The sequence below is a fragment of the Gymnoscopelus braueri genome (assembly GCF_963280865.1).
Source record: "Gymnoscopelus braueri genome assembly, chromosome: 20".
In the NCBI taxonomy this organism is placed as follows: Eukaryota; Metazoa; Chordata; class Actinopteri; order Myctophiformes; family Myctophidae; genus Gymnoscopelus; species Gymnoscopelus braueri.
The window spans coordinates 13,588,870-13,598,772 of NC_137622.1; the positions used below are offsets into that span (position 1 = coordinate 13,588,870).

Sequence of the window (9,903 nt, forward strand, 5' to 3'; positions counted from 1 at the left end):
TCAAAACTAACTAAAACTATCTAAAATCATAAAGAAAATGTCCTTTAGTTTTTAGTCCATGTCAATATTTCATAGGCTAAGCCTAATATTTTAGGCGGACATGAAATCTTCAAATATTTTAGCTGCGGCAGTTTGTTTTTTTAAATAGTGAAAATAGCCAATCTACAACCTCTCAGTGCATTTGTAGATTGGCAAATGTTTTGATTTGTTTTGCAATATTACAATAAAAATAAATAAAAATAACAGTAAAACTAATCAAAACAAAACAAAAAAATTAAACTAGCAAACAGCTTTAAAAGATGAAAGTGAAAAACAAATAATAACCTTGGCCTGAGACAGCGGCGGGTTTTGTGGACTGGCATATCTCACATCGGGGGCGGAGGAGCTGAGCGTTCGCTGGTCCACCTCGTACTCAGGGCGGACACCATGCTTGTAGGGGTTCAATTTCCCCTTGCGGAGGCTGCTCAGGAGCGGCCGGGCTCGCTGGCGGAGCTGGGCCAGACGCCCAGGCTTCTTGGGGTCCATGGTGTCTGGGGGGGGGGGGGCTCTGTCTGCTACTGCCTGGTCATCACTAACAGCTAGAGAAGACGTGGAAAGTAGGGATGCACAATTAGTCATCTTGTCGGTATCGGCAATATCGGCCTTAAAAATGCAATATCGGTATTGAACCGATATCAGAATAATATATCTGTTTTAGCCAACAAACAAACAAAAAAGTTAGTCGTTTGAATGCTTTTTGTGATATGATGAAGGCTGCAGATTCTATCAGTGTTTTCTGGGGAAGCTTTCAAAAGGGTCAACAAGTTGGAAAAATGTGAAGTAAAAATACTGAAGTAATTAAGTAATAAATGACTTTGAATTAACGTGCATCATTAGGCATAATAAATCAGGTAATAAGAATGCACTGCTTTTTAGAAGTCTGCATCTGCAATCACAGCTATATAATAGGTGTAAGGTAAACTCTAGAGGAAACTTGCATTGCAATATCAGTATCAGTCAATTTGACCATGCATTTAGTCGGTAATCGGATATCGGTCAAATGTAAATATTGTGGAAAGACATAGTGAGTCAGATGCATGTACATCTTTACAGCACAAACGTACAAAATATATTATGAATAATAACTACAGGCTTAACTACAAGCTACAAGCTCACAACGTGTCGCAACATGACGCGATGCCAGATTGTAGTAGATCGACTATGTTTGGCGAATGTTCCCCCCAGAATAGGGAGGCTAAGGGTTAAAGTTGTTAAGGAAAGATGGCCACTGTATCTGACATATCAACTTGTCAAGATGTCAGTTTGTCAAAAGGCTACATACATCATCACAGACAGTTCCGGAAGACAGAGAGTTACTGTTACTCACGTTCAACCCAGATTTGGCTCAAACAAGGGGTTAAATTTGTTCTTCTGCGATGCCACAAAAATGTGGAATGCCCTACCAACAGCCATACAAAAGTGTGAATCCTTACTCTCCTTCAAAACCGCTCTAAAAGAGCACTTACAGGTGGCTGCAATTCGGAACAGGCCTTTGTAAAACTAATTCAAGCCTATCACCAGGAATGCCCCCCCCCCCCCCCGCCACAAACTGTTTACTGTATATATTTTTCTTTTTGATTACTACTCATTTATAGGCTATGATGTTTTTGCACACTATTGTATATTTGTCCGTCATTAAATGTTTCAATGAATTTAATACACAGGACCCCAATGGAAACAAGCCATAGTGCTTTCTAGGGTTCAATACTTTTAGCATTGTATTTGAATTAAACTGTACTTTCTGTGCTTTTTTTTGGAAACTGTTAATAAAGTATTAAATCAATCAAAAGATAAGTGCTGTCTGAGAGCAATTTATACACATAACACTACACACAACTCTAGTCTCTAGACTGTTGATACACCACCATGCCTTTTTCCGTTATGTGTTGCGGTCACTACCCCTAGACAGTATTAACTGATGTGACATTAACATTGCTGAAAAATCAACAAGCGTGTTTTGGTTTATATATATATGAATATTTCTTCTCCCCACATTCATTACAGAGAAACTAATGCAAAGGAAAACCAATGCTTATCAATAAAGCATACCGTATTGTAACAATATAATGCCACCCTGTATACTTACAGCACTACAGCCTTTGTTAAACATTTTTATTTGTTTAGGGAAGTAGAGCATGCATCCTCCTTTACAGCTACACCCTGCTTCTCATAATGTGAAGCAAGTGTGTGATGGGCACACACACACACACACACACACACACACACACACACACACACACACACACACACACACACACACACACACACACACACACACACACACACACACACACACACACACACACACACACACACACACACACACACACACACACACACACACACACACACACACACACACACAAACCCATACACTCATCACTGAAAAGGACCAAAGCCAGACTTGTGCATGCTTGTTTTGTCTTAGATTATATAACTTTTATGCATTTTTTATATTGCTCATCTGCATCTTTAACAGTGCTTGTAAGCTAATAGAATTTAAAAGTACTGTACCATTGATGCAGTGGTGGAAAGTAAGAATATTTACCATTTTATGCTACTTTATACTTGTTACAATACACTACATTTCATCCAAAGGTTTACAGCCTTTTCTGCTTATGACGTCTTTGGGCATGTCAATATAGGCGTAGTGTGGGGAAAAAAGCTTGAACTTTACCCATTCACACACCAACGGCAGAGAAAACCATACAAGGCATCAATCAGCCTGCTTATCGGGGGCAGTTAGGGGTTCAGTGTCTTGCTCACGGAGTTAAGGACACTTTTGACACTTCGATCAACCCGGGAACCTCGCGTTTCGCAAGTTGCCATTCTACCTCTGGCTCCTGAGCCACCGCTGCCCCTAATAATAATAATAACTTTATTTATATATTAAAGCATATAATATATTTCTAAACAGAAGTCACAAAGTGCTGCACAAAACATTTACACGTTAAAACAAAGCAACAAACAAAATTTAAACAGATGCACAAAATAGCAACTTTAGGGATCTAACGGCTAAAACTTCAAACAAAAAAAACAACAAAAATTCAACAAGAAAAGAGGGGGATTAGGCTTTATGGGGTGATTTACAGCATTTACAGCATTTTTCTGAACGAATATGTTTTAAGAAGTGATTTAAAGGATGTGATAGTGTCCGCTTGTCGAATACTCTTGGGTACAAGGTGAATTATTCTGGGGACCTCTAAAAGAGCCCCATCTGAGGACCAGGGGGCCAGAAGGTCAACAAGATATTGGGGTGCAAGACCCTTCAGCGCCTTAAGTTAATAAAAAGGATTTTAATCAATTCAATTCTAAAAGCAACTGGAAGCCAGTGAAGAGTAGCCAGGACTGGGGTGATGTGGTCCCGTTTCCTGGTGTTAGTCAGAAGCCTGGCGGCAGCATTCTGGACTAATTGCAGGAGGGAAATGGATTTCTGGGTTAGGCCGGTGTAAAGTGTATTACAATAATCTAAGCGTGATGGGATGAATGCATGAATTACCCTTTGTAAGTCGGGAACTGTTAAAAAACATGTTTCTATCAGCTATGTTTCTTAGCTTATAGAAACATGTTTGAACGACTCTTTTAATTTGGATGTTAAAACTAAGGTCGGAGTCGATGAAAACCCTAAGGTTTTTGGACACTGGGGTAACATTCATGGCCAGGCTAGCTAGGCTGTCTTTTAAAGGGTTGGTGGCATTTGGAGAGCCAAAGAGGACAATTTCCGTTTTGTTTGAGTTGAGCTGCAGGAAATTTGTCAATGTCCATTGCTTTTACAAATGAGGGCCGCTTTTGAGTTCCCAGGCTTCTGTAACCAGTCTGACCAGACCCTCAATCCACAAATGGAGAAACAACTGGCCCAGTAGATTTTCATTAGAGAGAAGCCGACTGATGTTTTGAGTTGAACTGAATTCTTTGGAGAAATCTACAGAGTCCAGGAGAGTCCAGGCACGCCTTACATAATGGTCAGATAAGAGAACAAAGCCCTTCCCTCTGTGCGGTTGCCAAATTACTGCTCCCAGCACACCCAGTCTCCCCTAGAGATGAACAGAACTTTCTGATATGTTGCATATGTAGAGTATGGTTTGAAAAATAGACAGTCTGGTCCCATAGTAGACTGCCATACTGGGGACCTTTAGTTGATAGACTCTGACTGATCTGATCAGTTAGTTAAGGTAAATGTAAAAAATTTATGGTTCATTTATATAGCACCTTTATCTACGGAGCACATTTCATACAGCAAGTGCCACCCAATGCGCTTCACGAATCAAAATAAGAAAAACATTTTTTAAACATTAATGAAAGGGAAAAGGACAATCAATGATAAAAAAATAATAATAAAAAAAAAAGGAAAACAGAATTGAGTAATGCTAAAACCTAGGTAAACGCAATGCTGAAAAGGTGTGTCTTAAGATTTATTTTAGAACTGTCCATGGATTCAGAGATCCAAAAGTTTGCTGAAGGCTGCTTCTCCGTGCCTTTTAATTTCTAGCATCTAAGAGGACCTGAGAGCTCTACCAGGCACATACCCAGAGAGCATTGCAGATAAATACGCAGGTGCATTTCCATTTAGTGATTTAAAAAACAATAAAAGGACCTTAAAAAGCTATTGTAAAACTAATAGGCAAACAGTGGAGGGACATTAAAATGGGTGTGATGTGTGCTCTCCGTCTGGTCTTAGTCAGTACGCGTGCTACTGGGTCTGGACAAGTTGTAAACGGACAACTTCTTTTTTCGGCACACCTTATAGGAGAGCATAATAATAGTCTATCCTGCTAGTGATAAAAGCATGCATTAGCCTTTCTGTGTCGGCCTGGGAGAGAAAACTGAAAACAGCGGACTCTAACACTATTTCTCAAGTGATAGTGAAAGGATACTTGTCAAATATGACACCAAGGTTTTTAACCTTGTCCTTGGTGCACAGGCTTTTAGCATAGCATAAACTTGTTCTCTATGAGCCTCATCCCCAATAATTAAAAAAATCACACCCAGTGTGAAGTGGGCGGTGTGTTGCTAGCTAATCACAATACTGTAATGAAGTTCCATTAAATGGACAATGTGTGAATGGACAATGTGTGATTCACTTAAAAAATCACACCCTGTGTGAAGTGGGCGGTGTCTTGCTAGCTAATCACAATACTGAATGGAGTCGATCAATCATGTACAAAGGATAAATACATTTATTGAAACACTCTTTATGATGGACAAAACCATAACTTGAAAAAAACCAATATTTGGTTTTTTTCAAGTTATGGTTGCTTATATAGGGCTATGCACATGCGTCATGTGACACTGGCCAATCACAGTCCTGAATAGGCTGTGATTGGCCAATCACAGCGCAGGATAATTCTACAAATTTCCTGGGCCCAGATCACAGCGCATGAAAATGTACATTTTTCCAAATCTCACTTATAGGGGCGGTTTCACCGCCCAAAAAAACATAAATGTGTTTTTTTTAAGTGCATAGTCCCATTTATAGGGCTATGCACATGTGTCATGTTTCCCTAGCCAATCACAGTCCTGAATAGACTGTGATTGGCCAATCACGGTGCAGGGTTAGGGGGGTACACTGGTGGCCAATCACAGCGCAGGATTTGGTGTGCAAATATCCAAACCTCACATATAGGGGCGGTTTCACCGCCCAAAAATCGTTTTTGTCTTTATTTAGCTGGAGAAAATGTTCTGACATAAAAAAATGTACATAAGAGATGCAGTTTATTAAGGTGTCAATGAGGCTAAGATCCTTCGGAGATACAGATATATATAATTGCATCAGCATAACTATGGAAATCAATTTTGTGTCTCCTGATGACACTGCCTATAGTAGCAGCATGCCAGCATGTAGAGATTAAAAAGTATAGGGCCTAGAATGGAACCTAGAATAGACTAGAATAGCTAGAATGGAACCTTGGGGATCACCATATGTCATCTCTTTCGCTTTACAATGTGTATTACATTCACCCATTCACACACGCATTCACACACCAACAGTGGAGGAAACCATGCAAGGCACCAGACAGGGCTGCAACTATCAATTATTTTCTCAGTGATTATTCTATTGATACTGTACTATACTTTTTGGATTCATCGAATATAATTGAGAAGTGTGTTCAAATCAGATGCCCCACCCGTTGATGCAAATCTGTTGTACTAACATACGACCTAAATATGGAGACACACGGACCTCTGATGACGTCAGGAAATGCTGACATCATGTTGACGATGTACAGTACATGGGCACACACAGATGGAATCTACTGTGCACGGCACCACTTATATTGGCACAGAAGCACAAACGTGACGCAAAGCTCCACCAATCCATGAAGCCGACTAGTCCGGTTGGCCAATCAGGGAGGCCAATGCCACCCTCCCCCCCAAACACACAAAGATTCGTGGGTATCCTACGCAGACATGCGGACAGACAGATACAGACATAAGTCTCGAATTGCTAGCCTGGCATTGCCACTGATGAAGTGGATTCACTCACACGTTCTTCCACGGTATCAGTCTGGACTTCGGCCCATAGGCAGAGAGTATGAGAAATCAGAAAATGACCGGGCCAATCAGGGGCTGCTTTTCACTGTTGTACGGACAGCAGTTGAAACGCAGTCACTCTCTGCCAGGCTATCGACTTGCCACTCTGCACTGCACACCGGCCGGGTCATCTGGGACAAACACGCCAAATTTGAGGTGAAGCGGTATGATGGTGGTGCCCCAGTTATGCCCGGGAAAGTCAGACAGGCAGAGGTTCTGTATTTATTATAGAAAATTAAACAAATTTATGTGAAATAAATCCTGATTAACCAACTAAGCCATACACTACACTTCATCATACAATGGTGTCTCGTAACAATACTGAAAATAGCATACTGAAAAATAGCCACGTATTGCATTTTCCAATTTTGTATTTTATTAACATTGATTATTTCTATGATCAACTAAATTGGTTAGTTAGTTCCATACGCATTCCGCTCACATTGAAGTGGGAAGCACAGAGACACACATTACTCTCTGCATAGTCTCTTCACATCCTGCAAACACAGTTCAAGCATTACTGTATGTGCTCAGAAGAAAGTCTAATTTGTTGTTTATAAATCTACCAGGCTAGTTGACCAGTGCCATCGTCTGACAGAAAAACAATATTGTCACTGAGTGTTCATTGGATTCAAACAGACTAGAACATAAGCATTCATGACATTAGTCATTCTCAATTGCATACACTTTCCTCTTCAATTGTGTCGCCAAAACACAATGTCATCCCATTCTCCTCCTGAAATGTGTGTACAGTACGCCTACTGCACAGTAGCCTACATGTGTCAGGTTTTCTTTGTCATAAATACCATTCATTGTGAAGAATGTTGCACAACATCATTTTTATGGGTACACACCCTTCTTGCATTGTAAACTTGCAAATGACATGTAAAATACAGGCAGAAATCTGTATTTGCCTACTGTTCTTGCGTGGTAACAAATCCTAAACTTCTCTCGAGTGCATTCTCTAATATTTAACAATACATATATTATGCATTAGTTTATAGATAGTTATAAAACAGCAGGGAAGCTTGTTATTGTTATTTATAATGTAGAATGGGTGGGAGCAAATCACTTAAAGGTCTAGGCTACTTCTGTTCCCTCCTTTTCAAACATATATTGCTTTGTTCCTTGCATATTCGAAATAAACATTTCAATCAATCTATCAATCAATTATAATACACTCAGCTGTCCTACTGTCTCCCTGTCAGCCTCTCCCGTTCAAAAAGAACCTTTACTTTACAGATAAGGGGAAACAGATCAAAACAGGCCTACTCCTACACATTTCCCCTCTCTGTATTGCCGGCGAGATAAGATCATCAGTGTTGACAGAACTCACAGAGTGTACTTACACAACATGTAGGGGCAACGTGCATGAAGTCATTCTCAAGAGAGTTCTGACATTTTGAAACCATTGTGTCATCTACCCCACTGGTTCTCAAATGTTTTAATAAAGGATCCTCCCACAACTCTGAAAGTGTACAACAAATGGAACCAAAATGACCTGTCCTTGGGCAGTTTCCATTTGGAACCCCCTCAGGGAACCCTGAGTGTCCCTGGACCCCGTTTTGAGAACCACGTTGATCTATCTATATCCTTTCAAAATGATCAACAGAACACAAATTTAAGAAATGCAGTGTTGTGTTATCCTGTTAGCACCATTTGCATAATCGTACCACTGTACCTTTTTGCAAACTGTTAATATAGTATTCAATCAACCTATCAATACATGATGAGGCATGCCTGTAACTACTTAGGCTATTATTAAATAATAGCCTAGCTATAACCTAACCTACCTCCTACAGTTGGCTCTCACAAACCTGCCATGGCAAGGACAGTAGGCCTACAGTACAACTCTTACAGTGGTGCAAAGTAACTAAGTACATTTACTGTAGTTAGTACTGTATTTAAGTACAATTTTGAGGTAGGCCTACTTTTACTTTACTGGATTATATCAAAATGTCTATACTTTTACTTCTACTCATGTCATTGTAGGCATTGTGAGCTTGTAGATCTGCTATTTTCAAAATAATTGTATACATTTGAAAACTTGTGAAATGGACATTCTGCATAAAGAGACAGACCGAGTAGCCTACTTTCTACTTTTGGTACTTTAAGTACATTTTGATACCAATACTTTTGTACTTTTACTCAAGTAAATTTTGAATTACGGAGTTTTACTTGTAAACGAGTGTTTCTACATTGCAGTATCGATACTTTTACTTAAGTACAAAATGTGAGTACTTTTTCCACCACTGCCTAAACTACCTCGTTGTGTGTGGCTCACACACAACCCGAGCATAACAGTACGTTTTAAACGTCTTGCAAATCTGCCATGGCAGGTACAGTAGGCTTACAGTACAGTACAACTCGTATAACATCTTATAGATCTGTTTTTGTCTGTTCCACTGTTTGTTTAGTAAACCCTGCATACTTTATACTATGTCAATTGTCAGAGAAACAACTGATTTCCTGGATTTCAACGCGGTTTCCTCGAAGGCGACACTCGGCGACTCTGTACGTCGGCTTCGCTAGCCGATAAGAAAATAATTGATCCACGTGCCACTAGCGACTCTTTTCGGCCAGCGACACCGTACGTCTGATGTCCAGGTGTTTCCTTTACTTTAGCCCTGGTCCAGCGCTTTAGTGACTGCCAGGCGCGCTGCTCTGCTCATAGACCGAAAATTCCACTGCCGTGCGAGGTCTTCGTCTTTAGTTAAAAGAAAATAAACAAAACTACTTCGCTACTCACCGAAACAAAGGCAGTTTTGTGTTGTTGAAAGTCTATTCTCCAGGGTGGGAAGCCTCTCAGGACCCCACCTTCTCTGTATAATACACTTTTTGGGCGGAAAATAAAATATTTCCGCCAGACGGAAATTATTTATTTTACTCCACTGCGCCCCCTACAGATATGGTCAATGGTAATTTATATCGTCCAGATCTGTAGAGGGCGCAGTGTAATAAAATAAATAATTTCCGTCTGGCAGACATAATTTTAGACAGAGAAGTGGCGTCCTGAGAGGTTTCCCACCCTGGAGAATAGACTTTCAACAACACAAAACTGCCTTTGTTTCGGTGAGTAGCGAAGTAGTTGTGTTTATTCGTTACTACGGACGGAGACCTCGCACGGCAGTGTAAATGTGGGTCTATGAGCAGAGCAGCGCGCCTGGCAGAGCGTTAGAGAGAACTCACCAACGCACTGGACCAGGGCTACCGCTACATCATCAAGTCTTACCTGCTTCGGTAGAGTTTCCTAGTAGAGCCAAGGAAGCAAGTGCGTCCTGTTAAAAAGTGATGCACGTGTTAAAAATCTTTTTGCCTAAAATAACATAAAGT

At 40.4% G+C, this 9,903-nt stretch overlaps 1 protein-coding gene across 4 annotated transcripts in view; it reads right to left on the reverse strand.

Annotated features, from left to right (window-relative positions):
- mctp2b (multiple C2 domains, transmembrane 2b) overlaps positions 1-9,903 on the reverse strand; it is a 32,636-nt gene that overhangs the window by 22,604 nt on the left and 129 nt on the right. For all 4 annotated transcript variants that reach the window (XM_080416214.1, XM_080416215.1, XM_080416213.1 and 1 more), the window contains exons 1-2: positions 9,803-9,903; positions 325-578 (exon numbers count right to left, since the gene is read on the reverse strand). The exon at positions 9,803-9,903 is cut by the window's right edge and continues 129 nt beyond it. In XM_080416214.1, the coding sequence (XP_080272340.1) occupies positions 325-525 (201 nt within the window). In that variant the 5' untranslated portion in view covers positions 526-578; positions 9,803-9,903. The remainder of the gene's footprint in view (positions 1-324; positions 579-9,802) is intronic.